General features: G+C 37.0%; 1 protein-coding gene across 7 annotated transcripts in view; it reads left to right on the forward strand.

Moving 5' to 3' along the window:
* LOC123535870 (ral GTPase-activating protein subunit beta-like) overlaps positions 1-18,466 on the forward strand; it is a 76,865-nt gene extending 58,399 nt beyond the window's left edge. For all 7 annotated transcript variants that reach the window (XM_053549367.1, XM_053549370.1, XM_053549375.1 and 4 more), the window contains 12 exons: positions 1,981-2,091; positions 5,932-6,109; positions 6,534-6,625; positions 6,975-7,102; positions 7,462-7,717; positions 8,660-8,833; positions 11,447-11,585; positions 12,018-12,161; positions 14,826-15,053; positions 15,499-15,655; positions 16,503-16,619; positions 17,296-18,466. In XM_053549367.1, the coding sequence (XP_053405342.1) occupies positions 1,981-2,091; positions 5,932-6,109; positions 6,534-6,625; positions 6,975-7,102; positions 7,462-7,717; positions 8,660-8,833; positions 11,447-11,585; positions 12,018-12,161; positions 14,826-15,053; positions 15,499-15,655; positions 16,503-16,619; positions 17,296-17,416 (1,845 nt within the window). In that variant the 3' untranslated portion in view covers positions 17,417-18,466. The remainder of the gene's footprint in view (positions 1-1,980; positions 2,092-5,931; positions 6,110-6,533; positions 6,626-6,974; positions 7,103-7,461; positions 7,718-8,659; positions 8,834-11,446; positions 11,586-12,017; positions 12,162-14,825; positions 15,054-15,498; positions 15,656-16,502; positions 16,620-17,295) is intronic.
* Positions 18,467-20,949: the final 2,483 nt, after the last annotated feature.

Below are 20,949 nucleotides of genomic sequence, written 5' to 3' on the forward strand. Positions count from 1 at the left end.
CCTGATCCCAAAGCAAGGCAATCATACTCCCTGATGATTTGATGAGAAATGACATTATGTCATATTCACCCCCACCCCCCATCATACTACCTGATGATTTGATGAGAAATGACATCATGTCATATTCACCCCCCACCCCCCATCATACTCCCTGATGATTTGATGAGAAATGACATCATGTCATATTCACCCCCCACCCCCCATCATACTCCCTGATGATTTGATGAGAAATGACATTATGTCATATCCCACCCCTCCCCTCCTTCATTTTAATCACAGGCAAAGAGTCATTTATCTGTGAAGCACATTGAAGTTAGGTCTTCTAGGAAAATAGAGAGGCACCAGTGGATCAATGTTTGTATTAAACCTTACATATAATCACCACTAGTAGAAGAATTTTAGTAATTTTTTTTTTTTTTTGTGGGAGAATAGTGCAAGATACAGAAGACACTCCAAACTTCCTAAAAAGCTTTCCTGGTTCTTTTGCATGCCAGATGTAAAGCACCCATACACAGGATTCTTATCTGTCTTCTATTGACTTCTTGCCTATATGACTATTCATTGGCAGAGACATGCGCTTTTCTTCAAAAGCATCTTCTTGTTAAAAATGGTTTGAAACCCTACAAAAAGAAGTGTCTAGGTTTTAGAGTGGAGATTATGAAAAGCTGTGTTATGGAATGGCATTGTAGAGAGTATGATTTAGGCTGCTCTGCTAATCTGCTTGTTTGTTTCTGTTTTAGAGTAGTTGTGTGTTTAAATTACAAATTCAGCTTCACTGAAATGGTCATTTATCATCCATTTATATACACAAGTTTTTACAGAAAAATCACCAGTTAGAAAGCTAGATATTCCTGTCACCTAGTAGTCCTGTGGTTAGATCAATGTGGTTATAGTAATTTTCCAGTTAAAACATATTTCCGCATATCATTAAACGATTTTCTATTGACCCATTTCAATATTCCACCATTTACAAGATCAGTAATGGTCCTGCTAGAAATAGCAATGACAGTGTGCACGTTAAGATTACATGTAGATTCTAAGTTCTTGCAACCTTGTTGGAATGTTGTGAACAATATAGAACAGATAAATAGGACTTTTCTTGAAATGTAAATATTTAACCCTAACCCTGCTAAATTTCTATAATGAACTTGTCCATCTTTCAGTTTGGACATCCATCTTTCAGTTTGGACAGTACCGTTAACTGTTAATAGGGGTTTACCAAAAAGATACAGACTGAATGGCAAACAGTGCAGATCTTGATCAGACTGCACAGATGTGCAGGCTGATCATGATCTACATTGGCCACAAGGGCAGAATCAGTCGTGTCCAGCACGATAAGGGTTAGGTGTTGGTCAGGTGCTGGTCAGGAAGACTTCTGCTTTTGATATCACTTAAAAAATCTAGGACATGGTGATACAGAAACAGAAAAAATAAGATTGTAGCAAAAAAAAAAATAAAAAATGTACGCTGATTTTTTCCTCTCAGAGTCTCATGAATGTTTAACAATACGCAAATGTAGAAAATACTATTCCACCAAGGTATATGACTTCATGGTGTTAAATCTCACAAGATCAAAATAAAAGATTTTCAACTTTTTATTTATTTTTTTAATCACAATTTTCTGTTTTATTCACTTTGTTGGGAATTTGGATTTATGGCACATTACTATTTTTTCTTTTTTCCTTTTTTTCCTTTTTTTCCTTTTTTAAAACTGGATCTTTATTTCAGATTTGCTTTCCAATATTTTTTATTTGTGTCATGGAGCATGTGTGAAAGTCGTGTCTTGTCTTAATAGAGATCTTTGACCTGATTTAAAATTTATTTTCTTTTGACACAGTAGAATTATTGAAAGAAGCATCAGAACCTTTTCTTTAATCTGTGCACAAAATTGAGTTAAAAAAGTTGTGTACATTTTGTTACAATAGTACCGATAATTTAGCAAACTGTGATAAAAGTCATTCAATATTTCTACATTTTTAGAATAAAGCGAGTGATCCTCCAAAGTTTAAGGGAGAAAAGGACCTGATGCCAGCATCTATGAGGGTGAAAGATGCTGCTGAGGCTGTTCTCACCTGTATCATTGATCAAGTGGTAAGTACAGCTTCTATAAGCTCTGTAGAGAGTTGCAATAATTAAAGTGAGATAACAACTTGATGCCAGCATCTATCAGGGTGAGACTGTTCTTTCTTGTATCAATGACAGTTTGGAAAGTGCGCCTTCTACAGGGATGGTAAGGTATTGTAATAAATGGAGAAAAAGCCTTGTGGTCATCTATGAGGATGAATGTTTTCTCATTTGTATCAGTGGCCAGATGATAGGTACATTTTTAGCTCACCTGAGCAATGCTCAGGTGAGTTTTTCTGATCGCTCGATGTCCGGTGTCCGGCGTCCGGCGTCTGTCGTCTGTCGTCCGTCGTCTGTCAACATTTAGCTTGTGTATGCGATAGAGGCTGTATTTTTCAATTAATCTTCATGAATATTGGTCAGAATGATAACCTTGATGAAATCTAGGCCGAGTTCGAAAATGGGTCATCTCGGGTCAAAAACTAGGTCACTAGGTCAAATCAAAGAAAAACCTTGTGTATGCGATAGAGGCTGTATTTTTCATTTAATCTTCATGAATATTGGTCAGAATGATAACTTTGATGAAATCTAGGCCGAGTTCGAAAATGGGTCATCTTGGGTCAAAAACTAGGTCACTAGGTCAAATCAAAGAAAAACCTTGTGTATGCGATTGAGGCTGTATTTTTCAATTCTTCTTCATGAATATTGGTCAGAATGATAACCTTGATGAAATCTAGGCCGAGTTCGAAAATGGGTCATCTCGGGTCAAAAACTAGGTCACTAGGTCAAATCAAAGAAAAACCTTGTGTATGCGATAGAGCTGTATTTTTCAATTGATTTTCATGAATTTTGGTCAGAATGATTGCCTTGATGAAATCTAGGCCGAGTTCGAAAATGGGTCATCTCGGGTCAAAAACTAGGTCACTAGGTCAAATCAAAGGAAAACCTTGTGTATGCGATAGAGGCGGTATTTTTCAATTGATCTTCATGAATTTTGGTCAGAATGATTACCTTGATGAAATCTAGGTCGAGTTCGAAAATGGGTCATCTGGGGTCAAAAACTAGGTCACTAGGTCATATCACGAAAAACCTTGTGTATGCGATAGAGGCTGTATTTTTCAATTGATCTTCATGAATTTTGGTCAGAATGATTGCCTTGATGAAATTTAGACCAAGTTCGAAAATGGGTCATCTGGGGTCAAAAACTAGGTCACTAGGTCAAATCAAAGAAAAACCTTGTGTATGCAATAGAGGCTGTATTTTTCAACTGATCTTCATGAAATTTAGCCAGAATGATTACCTTGATAAAATCTAGGCTGATTTCGAAAATGGGTCATCTGGGGTCAAAAACTAGGTCACTAGGTCAAATCGAAGAAAAACATTGTGTATGCAATAGAGGATGTATTTTTCAATTGATCTTCATGAAATTTGGTCAGAGTGATTGCCTTGATGAAAACTAGGTCGGTTTTGAATATGGGTTATCTGAGGTCAAAAACTAGGTCACTAGGTCAAATTAAAGAAAAATCTTGTGTATGCGATAGAGACTGTTTTTTTTTCAGTTGATATTTATGAAATTTGGTCAGGTTGATTGCCTTAATGAAATCTAGGTCGAATTTGAATATGAGTCATCTGAGGTCAAAAACTAGGTCACTTGGTCAAATCAAAGAAAAAACTTCTGTATGTGATAGAGGCTGTATTTTTCAGTTGATCTTCATGAATTTTGTTCAGAATGATTGCCTTGATAAAATCTAGGTCGAGTTTGAACATGGGTCATCTAGGGTCAAAAACTAGGTCATATCTAAGAAAATGCTTGTTTTATCACAAGAGACCAATTTTTTGGTCCAATCTTAATGAAAATTGGTCAGAATATTTGTTTCCATGAAATCACTAGGTCAAACATGTTTTACACTGTTATGGAGTGTTTCTTAGGTGAGCGACCTAGGGCCATCTTGGCCCTCTTGTTTAGCTCACCTGAGCACAAAGTGCTCAAAGGTGACCTTTTGTGATCGCCCTGTGTCCGTCATCGTCCATCCTTCCATTTGACTGTTAACACTCTAGAGGCCACAATTTTGGCCCAATCTTAATGAAACTTGGTCAGAATGTTACTCTCAATAAAATCTTTGATGAGTTCTATATCGGGTCATCCGGGGTCAAAAACTAGGTCACCAGGTCAAATCAAAGGAAAAGCTTGTTAACACTCTAGAGGTCACAATTTTGACCCAATCTTAATGAAACTTGGTCAGAATGTTACCCTTAATAAAATCTTGGACGAGTTTGATATTAGGTCATCTGGGGTCAGAAACTAGGTCACCAGGCCAAATCAAAGGAAAAGCTTGTTTACACTCTAGAGGTCACAATTTTGGCCCAATCTTAATGGAACTTGGTCAGAGTGTTACTCTTAATAAAATCTTGGACGAGTTCGCTATTAGGTCACCAGGTCAAATCAAAGGAAAAGCTTGTTAACACCCTAGAGGTCACAATTTTGGCCTAATCTTAATGAAACTTGGTCAGAATGTTACCCTCAATAAAATCTTAGACGAGTTCGATATTGGGTCATCTGGGGTCATAAACTAGGTCACCAGATCAAATCAAAGGAAAAGCAATCTGACTAAAGTACATATCCTATTACGCTACACACAGGATCTGAGAACGACCTATTCATTGCTCGTTCTGACGACCATTTCGCTAGCCAATCAGAGCCTAACTTACAACATCTTGCAAATCTACCTGTAGCTTTGACTTTTGATATTTACAATTCTTATGTCGTAATGTATCAGATAGCCGGTTAGCTCAGTCGGTAGGCCACTTGCTTTGTAAGCGAGGGGTTCCGGGTTCGAACCCTGGAATGACTGCACATTTTTCTTACTCTTTGACATTCGAACAAGTCGTCTGATTGGTTAAAATAAAAATAGCAATACTGGAAATCCAAAATATACAGAAGACGAATGTGAATGGGTCGTTCTCAGATCTTCGTTTAGAAGATCAAGTACTTTAGTCAGATTGAAGGAAAAGTTTCTTAACACTGTAGAGGCAGCATTTATGACTGTATCTTAATGAAACTTAGTCAGAATGTTAATCTTGATGATCTCAAGGTCCAATGTGAATCTGGGACATGTAAAGTCAAAAACTAGGTCACCAGGTCAAGTCAAAGGAAAAGCTAGTAAACACTGTAGAGGCCACATTTATGATCATATCTTAATGAAACTTGGTCAGAATGTTAATCTTGATGATCTTTAGGCCAATAGGTCAGGTGAGCGATACAGGGCCTCCATGGCCCTCTTGTTATAATTCTGGAAGATTATTACAGTAACTAAAAGGATGAAAGAGTCTAATGTGAGCATCTAAAGATGCTATTTAGGCTGTTTATTATTGTATCAATGATCAGTGGGTATGTACATTTACTGAAATACTGTTGAAAAACGGCGTTAAACCCAAAACAAACAAATAAACAAACAATTATCAAGGTGATTGCAGAGACTTACAATAGTTCAAAGGAGTAAGGACCTATAAAGCTAAAGTATGCCCCTTGACAATGTGAAAAGTACAATTGAAAGTGACTGTAGTGTGTGACAGTGAAAACATACTTTTTAAGTTGAAGGCAAGGCACTGAGACTTGACTGGTTAAGGAAAAACTGAGTATCAACCTATTCCGAAATGTGAAAAGTTTTCAACAGTGAAATGTTTAAAAACACTTGATTTTTATATTTTACTAGTCGTAAACTATCGTAAGAAATGAGTATGATCCAAGCTTTTCAAAAAGTTCTGTACAATTAGAAGGATGTTGAAGTAGTTTTATGTTTTAGTCTATTAAGTATATATTCAAGTTTACATATTTAAAACCTATAGTGGTCAATGCTGTTATTACAGGGTGCCTTTCCACCACCGTGTGGTCCCGAGTCACTGTTCTCATTGCTTGATGAGAAATCTTTGCTTAGGTACGCCAAAGGTACCGGGCTACCAGAACATGGGTCACCATTCAGATACTTTGTTCTAGACAACTCTATCATCATTGGCCTACTAGAACAACCACTGGGAAACTATGAAGGTATAGCTGCCTGAAGAACGTCAGTTCGGATTGTTTTCATATTACTTTTAAAGTGATAAACACCAAATGTTTATTGCCTTACATATTAATGGTATTAGTAACATTAGAACAGTTTAAGTACATTACTCTGTTTTCTTTCTCAGAAATTAGTCTTAAATCCCTTCCTGACATTGGTCATGACTATTAAAGCAAAACCATAGATTTTGCTATTCTTTGCTTCCATTTATTTTGCAGTCTGGTAGCCCATAGCCATATTTGCATTGCATTAATGCTTTTGACTGGTTATACATGCACTTTAGGAGTTATTGAAGCTTTATTCTTGACTACCTGAATTTGTTAGTATTGCTGTTCATGATCATTAGTCAAGATTTAACTATCCTGACTACATTGTATATTCAAATCTACAATATTTTGATACTTTCAGATCCATTACCAACAGTGACAGCACTGATACGAGGTCCATTTGGTCGGCATGCTTGGACCATGCAACTGAGACATTCTCCTAGGATAAATAAGGTATATACATTGCTAAAACTGACTTGATTGTAATGAAAATATATTTCATAACCATCTGTTGTACTGTAATTTATATTAAAATGAAGTAAGATGTTCTAATCCAGCAGAGGCCTCCTTTGTTTGTCAGGTAAGGTTGTTGACTTAAGGTTACTTGCCCCTCGTGGCCCCATTATGGGTTAACCTAATTGATGGTTCAGCAGGTGCCTCAAATAATGTCTGGAACAGCAATTGATGTCTCCTCTGCCAATAAAGATGGGTAGTTGTTGTATGACCTAAATTGTGTTAAAATTCAAGAAAATACAAAAATTTACTGAACAATTCTTCATTTCATGTTTATTTCTTTTATTAGATGTCTTCATCAAAGAGTCTTTTAGCTGACCCAGGCAGGCCACTGCCCATGGAGAATATTGGAACACATCATGTAGTAAAACACAAGTATTTCCCAGATAGTGTGGACAAAATACCCCTTACCATGGCGTGAGTACAGTAGATGGTTGCTTTCATTTTCCACAGTTCACTTATTCCATAGTGCAACTTGTGGTTGCTTAATTAATCATGTTGAAACAATTTAACAAATTATCTGATGGCTTAAGACTTAAAAAATTCAATTTAGATATAGTTGTAATCTGACATTACTGTTAATGTCCTTTGTTCACCTAAACTCCCGAATTCTATTTCAGTGTTAGTGACCAACTAAACTTTTATAGACATTTTCCTTCATTTTGCATGACAAAATTATGTTGAATTATTTTGAAGACTATGTCTGTGTTTGTATTTATTAGATAATTCAGTGGGAAGTAGGATTTACATACATCATGACTCCTGTTCATTTTCAGAGACAAAAGTATACCGACCCTTGATTCATTAGTAACTGATGTAAAGATGCAGTCAGATCTAGATAAACTGAAAAGGCAGATTGAGCAGCAGACACAGTTTGAGAACAACATCGGTAGGCGGAGTCAGGTAGAGGCTGCTCGGCGACCGTTTCCGAATCCTGCAATGGAGTGTAAACCACCTAAGCTGTGCCAAGAGTTCCAGACAGCAAGACTGTTCCTCTCTCACTATGGATTTCTCTCTTTGGAGGCTTTGAGGGTAATCTTGCTCATTACTTATAGTGGAAACATTAAAAAAGTCTTGTCATAAACTGCTGCCTAATTACAAAAGTTCCTTTTGTTACTAGACAAGATTGTTCAAATTGTTTTGATTTATTGAAAAAAATCAGTGACTAGAAAATTCATGTTCAAATTAATTTTGACTTGTTAAAAGATATGACAAGCAAATCTATTCTAAACTACTGGTCTTTAAAATATTGTCACAGAAATGTTCCTTTGGTGACCCTCCATTAAATATTCAAGCCATCCTGATTCTTCAAAAACAAACTGGCCACCAGGGGACAGTTCTTGTTTTACCTATATGACAATTAAAAACAATCTTATTAATCTGCAGGTATGTTGTCAAAATAATTGACTTTCTACTTGTATAAATTACAGTGACCTAAATGGCATCTTCTTAGGAGCATTTCAAAAGTTTGAAATATTCCACTTTAAACAAAATTTACTCAGGATCCACATGATGGGTCTATCCAGACTTTGTCTGTAGCATCCTTGGAACATTTCTCATGTTTGGTTAATGTGACCTTTTATGATACAGTGTATCATGACTTACATACAAATGGTCATGGTTCAGTAAAGAACTTAGGGTCAGGAAAAGCCTTCTTGTCATTTAGTAAAAAAAAATTATAATATTTGAGGATTTTGAGCAATTTGTTATCGTTTAGTTATTTTCGAGGCCATTAGAAATAAGGACTAAATTTAAATGTATTTAAATCTAAGTTACAGTACAACCTCTCTACAACAGACACCACATGCAAGTCTGAAATGTTCTTACTTTAAAGAGGTTTCTGCTCTGGAGTGGTTAATTTACATAGAATCCTATCTAATGGGAAGAAATATCTGTCTTTATGGAGAGGCATTTGTTCCTTGCAGGTTTTGTTAGGACAAGTTACACTGTACTATGTCAAATTTTCTGTTACAGGAGCCTAGCAACAGTAGCCTGCCACCAGCCTTGGTGATGTTGGACACCAGTAACACCACTTTGTTCTCGGACATTGAGTTACTTGATAACATACCAAGTAGAGATAGTGATACTGTCCATGTATTCTACGTCAAAACAGGACAGAAACAAGCACAGGATATTGTTACCAATGTTGTAAGAGTTTTCTGTATTACTATACCTCAGATACAGTATATGATAGCATATGTGGGTTCCATTGGAATCACATATATCAGTATGTTGGTCCATCTGTCCATAATTCCTTTCTGTCTCATAATCCTTGTTGCTTTTGAATCACTTGCCCCTCTTAGGTGCTTGTTGGAAAGCTCACATGGGGTATTGAATTTTTCATGTGAGAAATCCATCCAGCTAGCTTACTGAAGGTCTGTAGTTCTACCCAGATGCCCACTCATGATAAAGCAATGCCTGGAGGTGCACCTGGGGTCTTCTTCCACCATTAAAACAGTCTTAAAGTTGCCACCTTCACTGTTATGAGTTATATTAATTTAGTTCAAAATACATTTTTGGAAGGGGCCAAGGAGGGCCAGGTGGTAAAGGCTGACTTTGAAACACTTGCCTGTCACTGATATAGGTTTGAAACTTCACTTTAGGTGTAGAATTTTTTCATGTGAGGAAGCCGTAGAGCTTGCTAATTTAAGGTGGTTGGTGCTACTTGGGTACCAGCTGATCCTGAAACTTTACATGAAGAGGCGCTTGGGATAGGGGGGGGGGCACCTCAAGCTGATAATTTGACATATTACCTGTATTTTTTGTCTCGTAAACAAACAACATAAAACACATAAATAAAATATTTATTGAAAGTTACTGTCATTGAAGCTCGGCTTATAATGATGAAGACATACTTTTTTGCTCACCTGTCACAAAGTGACAAGGTGAGCTTTTGTGATCGCGCAGTGTCTGTCGTCCGTCCGTCCGTCCGTAAACTTTTGCTTGTGACCACTCTAGAGGTCACATTTTTCATGGGATCTTTATGAAAGTTGGTCAGAATGTTCATCTTGATGATATCTAGGTCAAGTTCGAAACTGGGTCACGTGCCTTCAAAAACTAGGTCAGTAGGTCTAAAAATAGAAAAACCTTGTGACCTCTCTAGAGGCCATATATTTCACAAGATCTTCATGAAAATTGGTCAGAATGTTCATCTTGATGATATCTAGGTCAAGTTCGAAACTAGGTCACGTGCCTTCAAAAACTAGGTCAGTAGGTCTAAAAATAGAAAAACCTTGTGACCTCTCTAGAGGCCAAATATTTCATGAGATCTTCATGGAAATTGGTCAGAACGTTCATCTTGATTATATCTAGGTCAGGTTCGAAACTGGGTCACGTGCCGTCAAAAACTAGGTCAGTAGGTCAAATAATAGAAAAACCTTGTGACCTCTCTAAAGGCCACATTTTTCATGGGATCTGTATGAAAGTTGGTGTGAATGTTCATCTTGATGATATCTAGGTCAAGTTCGAAACTGGGTCACGTGCGGTCAAAAACTAGGCCAGTAGGTCTAAAAATAGAAAAACCTTGTGACCTCTCTAGAGGCCATATATTTCATGAGATCTTCATGAAAATTGGTCAGAATGTTCATCTTGATGATATCTAGGTCAGATTCGAAAGTAGGTCACGTGCCTTCAAAAACTAGGTCAGTAGGTCAAATAATAGAAAAAACCTTATGACCTCTCTAGAGGCCTATTTTTCATGGGATCTGTATGAAAGTTGGTCTGAATGTTCATCTTGATGATATCTAGGTCAAGTTCGAAAGTGGGTCACGTGCCTTCAAAAACTAGGTCAGTAGGTCAAATAATAGAAAAACCTTGTGACCTCTCTTAAGGCCATATTTTTCATGGGATCTGTATGAAAGTTGGTCTGAATGTTCATTTGTTTATATCTAGGTCAAGTTCGAAACAGGGTCATGTGCGGTCAAAAAACTAGGTCAGTAGGTCTAAAAATAGGAAAAACCTTGTGACCTCTCTAGAGGCCATACTTGTGAATGGATCTCCATAAAAATTGGTCAAAATGTTCACCTTGATGATATCTAGTTCAAGTTTGAAACTGGGTCACGTGCCGTCAAAAACTAGGTCAGTAGGTCAAATAATAAAAAAACCTTGTGACCTCTCTAGAGGCCATACTTTTCATGGGATCTGTATGAAAGTTGGTCTGAATGTTCATCTTGATGATATCTAGGTCAAGTTCGAAACTGGGTCGACTGCGGTAAAAAACTAGGTCAGTAGGTCTAAAATTATTAAATTCTTTTGACCTCTCTAGAGGCCATATTTTTCAATGGATCTTCATGAAAATTGATCTGAATGTTCAACTTGATGATATCTAGGTCAAGTTCGAAACTGGATCACGTGCGGTCAAAAACTAGGCCAGTAGGTATAAAAATAGAAAAACCTTGTGACCTCTCTAGAGGCCATATTTTTCAGTGGATCTTCATGAAAATTAGTGAGAATGTTCACCTTGATGATATCTAGGTAAAATTCAAAACAGGGTCACGTACCTTCGAAAACTAGGTCAGTAGGTCAAATAATAGAAAAACCTTGTGACCTCTCTAGAGACCATATTTTTCAGTGGATCTTCATGAAAGTTGGTCAGAATTTTTATCTTGATAATATCTAGGTCAAGTTCAAAACTGGGTCACATGAGCTCAAAAACTAGGTCACTATGTCAAATAATAGAAAAAACGATGTCATACTCAAAACTGGGTCATGTGGGAAGAGGTGAGCGATTCAGGACCATCATGGTCCTCTTGTTGTTGCTAGTCATCAAGAGCCAGTGTTCAGCCCCAGTTCCTAGAGTTCCTCCACTCACTTGGTTGGCCAGTAGACATTGGGAAACATGCTGGATGGACAGGTCACGTAGCTACAAGTTGGAAAATCATGGATCAAGATGATGCTAGTGGTATGTTTGCATTTTTGATAGATATATACAAAGACATTTTATATGATAAATCAGTCTGTTTAAATTTTGTATTTAAACACGTCTTTCCTATGATAGATATATTCAGTTTTAAATAGGTTTTTGAAAGCAGACTTGCAACACAAATTCTTAGACTAAATTTTCTTGTACATGATCATAAAAAGGTATGTGTATTTTAAAGTGATCATGTTTGAGCTCCGAGATTAGATTAGGCTATTCTGTAATTCAGATGGTTGCTACAAAAAAATGACTGATATTCTGCTAAACCAATAAACTTGTGAATTGGCCATCTTAAATATTCTTGCGACTTCTAGCATTGAAGAAACAAATACCATTAGACCTCTCTACACATGCCAAAGGAAGTAAAGATGACAGTGGCAAAGAACTTACTGGTTTACCATTCATATTTAACAGATAGTGACTACCCTAGAGGTACTGGTGGCAGTGTGTATGATGGCAGACAGCAGGTTCTCTACTGGGCAGATGTCATGTCCGAGGTTGCGTTTGTAGTGCCCTCTATTGACAGCTATAATAGATACCTGGCTGACCCACAAGGTGGTAAGTGTATGACTTATTGACTATTCTTTTGAAAACTACAGGAATCAAATTTTTTTGAGAAATTAAGTTTCTGGGCTATTTTCACCTAAATCTCATTTTGTCATTGTTCAGGATTCATATATATATATGAAAGTCATTAAATCTGGTGAAATGGAGATAATTGTCAGTTACTTGCACAGTGACAGTTGTTAATAAAATTTGTTAGAAAATCTTTTTGATGTGTAGAATGCAGTCAAGCAAACTAGTAGCAGGCTCAGTTTGATTGAGAGGTTATGAAATATATGACACACCTTGCGTCCCCTAGCACTGGCTTAAACAGTTATGTTAATACAGAAACAGTGAAAGGACTGTATGACCTCAGAGGACCAGAATATATAACATTACTGAGCCTTGCATTAAGGACAATGCTGTAGAAAAAATATGCAGTAGAACATACTTTGTCCTCCGGCTTTCAGCTGTTGGCATTGTCCTCTATGGCAGAGAATTTAAGACTTGCTGGCATTAAACTGTCTTCCTGGTAGTTTGATGGTACTTTTTTGTGTGCTTTTTTAGCTCACCTGTCACAAAGTGACAAGGTGAGCTTTTGTGATCGCGCGGCGTCCGTCGTCCGTCCGTCCGTCCGTGCGTCCGTGCGTGCGTAAACTTTTTGCTTGTGACCACTCTAGAGGTCACATTTTTCATGGGATCTTTATGAAAGTTGGTCAGAATGTTCACCTTGATGATATCTAGGTCAAGTTCGAAACTGGGTCATGTGCGGTCAAAAACTAGGTCAGTAGGTCTAAAAATAGAAAAACCTTGTGACCTCTCTAGAGGCCATATTTTTCAATGGATCTTCATGAAAATTGGTCAGAATGTTCATCTTGATGATATCTAGGTCAAGTTCGAAACTGGGTCAGCTGCGGTCAAAAACTAGGTCAGTAGGTCAAATAATAGAAAATCCTTGTGACCTCTCTAGAGGTCATATTTTTTATGGGATCTGCATGAAAATTAGTCAGAATGTTCGTCTTGATGATATCTAGGTCAAGTTCGAAACTGGGTCACTTCCGATCCAAAACTAGGTCAGTAGGTCAAATAATAGAAAAACCTTGTGACCTCTGTAGAGGCCGTATTTTTCATGGGATCTGCATGAAAATTGGTCAGAATGTTGATCTTCATGATATCTAGGTCAAGTTTGAAACTGGGTCGACTGCGGTCAAAAACCAGGTCAGTAGGTCAAATAATAGAAAATCCTTGTTACCTCTCTAGAGGTCATATTTTTCATGGGATCTGCATGAAAATTGGTCAGAATGTTCATCTTGATGATATCTAGGTCAAATTCGAAACTGGGTCATGTCTGGTCCAAAACGAGGTCACTAGGTCAAATAATAGAAAAACCTTGTGACCTCTGTAGAGGCCATATATTTCATGGGATCTGCATGAAAATTGGTCAGAATGTTCATCTTGATCATATATAGGTCAGGTTCGAAACTGGGTCAACTGCGTTCCAAAACTAGGTCAGTAGGTCTAAAAATAGAAAATCCTTGTGACCTCTCTAGAGGCCATATTTTTCAATGGATCTTCATGATAATTGGTGAGAATGTTCACCTTGATGATATCTAGGTCTTTTTTGAAACTGGGTCACGTGCGGTCCAAAACTAGGTCAGTAGGTCAAATAATAGAAAAACCTTGTGACCTCTCTAGAGGTCATATTTTTCATGGGATCTGCATGAAAATTGGTCAGAATGTTCATCTTGATGATATCTAAGTCAAGTTCGAAACTGGGTTACGTGCAATCAAAAACTAGGTCAGTAGGTCAGATAATAGAAAAACCTTGTGACCTCTGTAGAGGCCAGATTTTTCATGGGATCTGCATGAAAATTGGTCAGAATGTTCATCTTGATAATATCTAGGTCAAGATTGAAACTGGGTCACATGTGTTCAAAAACTAGGTCAGTAGGTCAAATAATAGAAAAAACTTGTGACCTCTCTAGAGGCCATATTTTTCATGGGATCTTTATGAAAGTTGGTCTGAATGTTCATCTTGATGATATCTAGGTCAAATTTGAAACTGGGTCAACTGCGGTCAAAAACTAGGTCACTAGGTCTAAACATAAAAAAACCTTGTGACCTCTATAGAGGCCATATTTTTCAATGGATCTTCATGAAAACTGGTGAGAATGTTCACCTTGATGATATCTAGGTCAAGTACAAAACTGGGTCACATGCCTTCAAAAACTAGTTCATTATGTCAAATAATAGAAAAACCTTGTGACCTCTCTAGAGGCCATATCTTTCAATGGATCTTCATGAAAATTGGTCAGAATTTTTATCTTGATGATATCTAGGTCAAGTTCAGAACTAGGTCACATGAGCTCTAAAACTAGGTCACTATGTCAAATAATAGAAAAAACGACGTCATACTCAGTTCATGTGGGGACAGGTGAGCGATTCAGGACCATCATGGTCCTCTTGTTTGTATGATTGTTTGCTCAGTTTAGTTCCCTGTTGATGCCTGAAATGTGGCAATCTAAACTTCTAAAGAACAAAATAAAAACATAACTACTCAGTTTTGAAATGACTGTAAACTTCAGAGAAATCAAGATGCAGGTCTGTAGGCAGTTGGCTCCATTTCATATCCTAAGATCGGAAACTGAGCGTACAGTCTTTCAACTTAAAAACTTTCAGATAAGTCACCACAGTTTATGAAGAGGAGTTCTTCAGTAACTCTGACCAAACCAAGATCCTTGACCCAGGAATCTGTGGACAAGATGCGACTGGAGGCCCCAGGTTCCCCGACTGATGCTCCTGTAATGAGGTCAAGGCGTGGTCGTCAGCCATTAATGATGGGACTGGATACCAAAATATTTGTAGTTTGGCTAGAAAACTTTGAAGATCATGAAAATTTCCCAGCAGGTACAGTTTCAATATTTTAGAGAATTATAGAGAATAACTATCATCTGAGAATGAAGGACACAGTATAGTGATATCCTTCAGTTATTGCTTTTGTAGTAGAAGGCATTTAAGTTATCACCAAATGTATCTTACCTGCATTGCCTGAGTCTTGCTCTAGAACTAGATACATCTACATTTCCAAACTATTTTATTTAAATCCCATCATAGCAAAAGATTTCTAGACAAGTACAAGCTACTTTTGCCAAAAAGCCTGCTTTCTTCAGGTTTTCCTGCCCTTTTAAAAGAGATGGTAAAGCTGTCTGTCAAAATGAGTGCATTAATTGGTCATAAGCTGCAGCCTCTCGTTCTTTAAAACTACCCTAAGTTTTGGACTTTATAATGAACTTTCTGATTTGTGAGGTTTCCGCTGAGCTTGGTAATGAGAATGTTGTTGTAATTATTCTAGGTGACTTACTTGGGGTAACAAGTACAGGATTGGAACATCACTCAACAAGTAGCTCCCTGACATTACCTAAGGCACCAGAAAAAGATGTGTTCATCATCTTTATACATGCTCTACAAAATGGACTGTTCCGTATACACATGCAAGGACAGACTGGAAAGTAAGTTTATCTATACATTATTTACATAATGGACTGTTTCGTATACACATGCAAGGACAGACTGGAAAGTAAGTTTATCTATACATTATTTAAATAATGGACTGTTCATTTACGAATGCAAGGTCAGGCTGGGAAGTAAGTTTGTCTTTGTACATACTTTAAAGAATGGACTGTTCCATATATAATGTAAGGTATTGTATTTGTACATACTGTAAAGAATGAACTGTTCCATATACACATGCAAGGACAGAATGGAAAGTAAGTATATACATTCTTTACAGAATGGATTGTTCAGTATACACAAGTGACTAAGGACTGTAAAGTGTTTATATTTGGGATCATTTTGGAAACATTTGTAATACATTGACACATTTATCATTGCAGGCACCTCCACCAGTAAGGCCATACGACTATTCTGTAACCTTTACCTTGCTATATTTTTAAAATGGATTTGTCTCATCATTCAATTTGGGCAGTACCATTTATTATTTGAAGGGGTGTTCACTGAAAATTTACAGACTGAATAGCAAACAGTGCAGACCATGATCCGTGCATGTGCATGGTCTGCACTGGTCGCAAAGACAGAATCACTTGCCACTAGCAGGATAAATGTTAAGGAATATTACAGTCATCAGAATTGCAAATCCATTAACCTTCTACAAGGCAAAGTAATGGCTTACTTACATATAAAATGTATTATATAGACAAAGCATCTCGAGACAGTAGCAAGTGATATGAAATTGGAGGCCTGAATAGATTTTCTTTTACCTACTTACTAGCCTAGATAGCCAATCAAGACATTTCTGTAGGTACAACTTACATTCAGTCAGCTTCTTTCGTTTTACAGATTAACGATGGCAATTCCATTGGTTGATGGAATGGTGGTTAGCAGACGTTGCCTTGGAAACCTGGTCAGACAGACTGCAATCAACATCTGTAAACGTAAACGTTTAGAAAGTGAACTGTGAGTAGCTCAACAATTACTGTAGTTATTTTGTACATTTCAAAATTTCTGCCACAATGATCAGTCAGTTAATTAAGTTCCAAACTGATTTAACATTGACCTTATCTAAATTCTTGGATTTAGATATTAATATTAGATAACTTATTTCATTAGTTGAGAGTGCTAATCTTGCAAGCTCACAGAAAGTGATAATGACTTAAATTGTTATTGTTAGATATTCACTTCATGATGTTAAAAGGGATGTGAAAAGGGGATATATAATATATGCTTAGTACAACCAATGTAGCCTTATATATTGGTCGATACAAACTGACTCAGTGGCAGAGAAGTCGCTTTGAGTGCAGGGATCATGTCTGTGCCATACCAAAGACATTAACAACGGTACTAGTAATCTCCTTGCTAAGTACTAGGCATTGGAAGGGGAACTGGATTATCTTCCCGCATACCTTCATAGGGATGAATACATCAAGAGTGAAGTGTTGAGAGTGCTTAATATACACAACAAACTAAAATTAGACCAGTATAAACTAAAGTTAAAAGTAATATTCACTTTGCCCTCTGTCAACATTTCTTTCAGTAAGATCAACAAAACTATGTATTAACTTGAACATTAGTCTATAACTGTATAATTCTTCTTGCAAATTGATATTTCATTCTTACTAACAATATATCTCAGGTATCAGCCACCACATGTAAGACGGAAGTTGAAGATTCAGGAAATGGTGAAGAATTATCAGATGAAGATGGAAGCTCCCGACTTCTATACTGCATTGTTCCAGGATGCTTGCAAAGAGTAATCCTTGCTTCACGAACTGAAGGGTCATGTTATAGAAATGCAGATAGTGTGCAAATAGTGTTGCTATACAAAACTATTTACTAGTAGTAGTCATTGTAAAACTGTGTATTAAGTAAGTTAGAAAGCAAGTGCCTGTTACCTACTTGTTGTGGTAGGATTTATTGATGAGAATGCTTGTTCCATGGAAGTTTGGCTTTAATGACAGCTTTACTGAGTGTCTGAGTAGCGTCTGCTGTAAACAAAACCGGTTTTTATTAGGTATATTGTGATGTTTCAGTTCAGTGAAAAATATATATTTACAACATTAAATGATGAAAAAGTAAATGATGGCTGCTTAAAAACCTGGTGGAGGACAGAACTGATATAATTATTGGTAATTCTAGTCAGCCTCATTGTTAGACATGTGAACATAGCATAATTGTTTGATATGTGAACATAGGCTTACTGTTCAACTTGTGAACTTAGCCTGATCGTTTGATATGTGAACATATCCTAGTTGTTAGACATGAGATCATATCGTAAATGTTAGATATGTGAACATAGTCTAATTGGAAGATGTGTGAACATAACCTAATTGTCTGATGAAATTATATGTGGACATGGCCTACTTGTTAGACATTTGAGTATAGAATATGAGTTAGAGTTATGAACATAGCATACATGTACATCATGTGAACATAGCCACATTTTAAAATGTGAATGTAGCATGCCTATTAGACATACGAACATTATTGAATTTTTAGACATGTAAATTAACATAGATGTGAACATAGGCTAGTTGTTATATATACAGTATCAGTTGTTAATTGTTTGCAAATATAGTGTAAATATCTTGTAGCAGACTGCTAGTACTAGAAATCAAACATTATCAATATTAGGAGCTTAGTTCAAAGTAAATGTGTACAAACTGTATAATGTTACATGATGTTTGATTATTAGGATCTATATTGTTTTTAATGTATAGATATTATTTCTAAACATACCTGATCAATCAAAAAAGTGCAATATTTGTTAATGTTTTAACAAACTTGAGAAATAAAAAAATGTCTCTAACAGCTGTTTTCTTTATTTATCACCCACGATTTACACAATGTGTAAATGGTGCAGTAAGTTGAAATATCTAAAAATGGAGAGAAGTCCTTTGCTTCTGATCTGTCAACCCTTTGAAATTTCCGAAGTAGAGAGGTATTAATACTGGAGTCTTATAACTGCAGGTGCAGGCAGTTCAGGAAGTATCAGTCTTTTAAGGATACAAGTCCAAGACAGTGTTTTTCTTCAAGCAGGACGATTTGATGAGTGCTGAATGTAACTTTCTATCAAGTACTGACAAATTATTTAGTAGTTGTGGTCTTTGCGATATGCTCCTCTCACTGTTAAGAATCTTTTTCAAGGTCGTTCAGTTTTTAAAACTAGTTCAACAGCTGTAATCAGGTGTACAAAAATGTGTGAGAAATCGATAGTGTACGGGATTAAGAAGACTTGCCGAAAATGACTGGAAATTTATATTAATCCTAGGTTTGTGGTTTGTCGACCATTTAGTCCTGGTGGTATCACACGTGGCGTAGAACGTGTTTCGTCAATTCAGAGGCATTTTGCTAAAACAGGAAAAATAAGGGGCTAATGAGGTCGTTATAGGGTGAGGGATTCCTTCAAGAGTTAAATGGTCTACAAAATCAACTTCCCACCTTGGCCTGTTAATCTCGTTATATTCTCCATTTTTTCTCCCAGAAATGCCTCGTGCAAAGTAGATAAAGTAAAAATACTTCCAAAAGTTATCAGTCTGGTTAAAACGCTGTATGATCTTATTTTTAAGTCAGATTTAAACTACAAAGTTCAGTAAGGATTATACCACAATCTTTCTAACATGCAAATTATGCCGTGTGTAAGGTCTACTTTGCAAAGACCATGTGATACAAATCGGGGCCTCCTTGGTCGAATGGTAGGTCGCTGAATTCGAATTACTTACCCCTGACCGGGATCCAGCCTCACTTGGGGCGTAGAATTCTACATGTGTGGAAGCCATTCAGCTGGCTTATGGAAGGTCGGTGGTTCTATATATACTCAGATCCCTACCCGTAATGAAATAATGCCCGGAGGAGCTCCGTGGGTCTTCCTTAACCATCAAAAACTGGAGTCACAAAATGACCAATAAAAGAAATCGGTGGAGATGTAAGAAGATTCGGGAACGGACAAGAAAATTAACCGTGGCCGAGAACTGAGTTGGTTGGTTGCTTCTTGCCTAAGTCTTCTAAGTCAGGAAGAAGACTACCTCTAGAGCGATGTAACAAAAAATGGTAACATTAGAGGCAACAGTTACTGCCTGCCTCCATCCTGTTGGGTGTTGTCTCTTATAGATGAATGGTGTAGCAATTTTTTCTTGAGAAATGATACAATGCTATTTTCTATACTTTTTAATCATAGAGCTAAATTTTTGGGACACAAAAGCGGACGTAGTTGTACAGTGGTAACACTCACTACGAAGCCATTAGCAGAGCCCCCGCTTCTCCAACTAAATTATAATTAACTAACATTCGTATCTGTCATGCTGAAGAACCAGAGAAGCTCTGAATGATTGGAGCGTCATATTTACCAACTAACATTCTGGTGGAGAATTCGCCCATATCGGTTACCCGCAGCGACAGAAAATAAGCTAACAAATAAATGCAGTGTAGAAAACAGCTTTTGACTATTGGTTTCAAAGAAGATTGCTAGTGTGTATTTTTGCTTCTGGTTCCTATGGCAGCCGTGGTTCAGCAATGGTCAAACTTCAAGTTTTCCAGTTTTTTTTTGTGTTTTTTTTTTTTTTTGTTTTGAAATCACTGTGAATTTTCCATGAAAATGGCCCAGATATTTGTATCAACTATGTATACAAGTGTTGACAGACCAGCATTGTTTACATGTTAGTAAATGGAATTAAGGAGACGAAAACATTATGAAATATTTGTCCAATTTGTGAAACACAAGCGGCTCAATTATCTTCTGCTAAAATTTTGCGACTTTATCACTTGGCGTCTACGACAGCTTTAAGTCTGTCCTTGAATTCTTTGATTGTAGACTCAGATATACGCACAGAACGCCAGGCAATCATTACATGTACAATGACAAAACGTTAACGATCTGGAAAACATTAAAGCCTCCTATTTTATTTCGATAAAGTGGACATAGTTTCAGCCTCACACTGTACTAAATAAGGTCAAAGAGTCCACCATGTTAAACGGTGGTGGCCCAGCTACAAGTACATAGTGATTTCAAAGAAATGAGTGTTTGTGAATGCGCATTCTGGTGTGAACACTACCTTCCAGTAAGTTTGAAAGTATGGGAAGTTACCTTCAGACTTAGTCCAACTTCTTAAAAAGTACAGCTTCGACGAAGGCCGGGGAAGTTACCATCAGATTAAGTAACACTTCTCGAAGGGTAAAGCGTCGACGAAGCTAAGTAAAACTTATCAGGAAGTATAGCCTCGGCGAAAGCAGAATTTATAGGCCATTACCTTCGAACTACGTCAAACTTCCGAAGAAGAAGCGGAGTAATTTA

Source organism: Mercenaria mercenaria, chromosome 1 (assembly GCF_021730395.1).
Source record: "Mercenaria mercenaria strain notata chromosome 1, MADL_Memer_1, whole genome shotgun sequence".
NCBI classification, from domain to species: domain Eukaryota; kingdom Metazoa; phylum Mollusca; class Bivalvia; order Venerida; family Veneridae; genus Mercenaria; species Mercenaria mercenaria.